This window comes from Piliocolobus tephrosceles, chromosome 17 (genome assembly GCF_002776525.5).
Source record: "Piliocolobus tephrosceles isolate RC106 chromosome 17, ASM277652v3, whole genome shotgun sequence".
Classification (NCBI taxonomy): Eukaryota; Metazoa; Chordata; class Mammalia; order Primates; family Cercopithecidae; genus Piliocolobus; species Piliocolobus tephrosceles.
This window is the reverse complement of record NC_045450.1, coordinates 3,170,981-3,171,687: the sequence shown is the minus strand read 5'-3', so window position 1 is coordinate 3,171,687 and position 707 is coordinate 3,170,981. Positions and strand designations below refer to the sequence as shown.

The 707-nt window shown below is 46.1% G+C and overlaps 1 protein-coding gene across 1 annotated transcript in view; it reads left to right on the top strand.

The window, feature by feature from the left end:
- The window catches only part of LOC111551671 (60S ribosomal protein L15-like), a 1,178-nt gene extending 568 nt beyond the window's left edge, over positions 1-610 (top strand). The window contains exon 2 of the mRNA XM_023225719.1: positions 338-610. Coding sequence (XP_023081487.1) covers positions 338-559 — 222 coding nt within the window. The 3' untranslated portion in view covers positions 560-610. The remainder of the gene's footprint in view (positions 1-337) is intronic.
- Positions 611-707: the final 97 nt, after the last annotated feature.

Below are 707 nucleotides of genomic sequence, written 5' to 3'. Positions count from 1 at the left end.
TTTTTTTTTTTTTTTTTTTTTTTTTTTTTTTTTTTGAGACGGAGTCTCGGTCTGTCGCCCAGGCTGGAGTGCAGTGGCCGGATCTCAGCTCACTGCAAGCTCCGCCTCCCGGGCTCACGTCATTCTCCTGCCTCAGCCTCCCGAGTAGCTGGGACTACAGGCGCCTGCCACCTCGCCCGGCTAGTTTTTTTGTAGTTTTTAGTACAGACAGGGTTTCACCGTGTTAGCCAGGATGGTCTTGATCTCCTGACCTCATGATCCGCCCGTCTCGGCCTCCCAAAGTGCTGGGATTACAGGCTTGCGCCACCGCGCCCGGCCGACATACAAATTTTTTGAGGTTATCCTCATTGATCCATTCCATAAAGCTATCAGAAGAAATCCTGACACCCATTGGATCACCAAACCAGTCCACAAGCACAGGGAGATGCGTGGGCTGACATCTGCAGGCCGAAAGAGCCGTGGCCTTGGAAAGGGCCATAAGTTCCACCATACTATTGGTGGTTCTCGCCGGGCAGCTTGGAGAAGGCGCAATACTCTCCAGCTCCACCGTTACCGCTAATATAAGTAAAGTTTGTAAAATTCATACCTAATAAACAATTTAGGACAGTCATGTCTGCTTACAGGTGTTATTTGTCTGTTAAAACTAGTCTACAGATTGTTTCTTTTTTTTTTTTTTTTTTTTTTTTTTTTTTTTTTTTTTTTTTGTT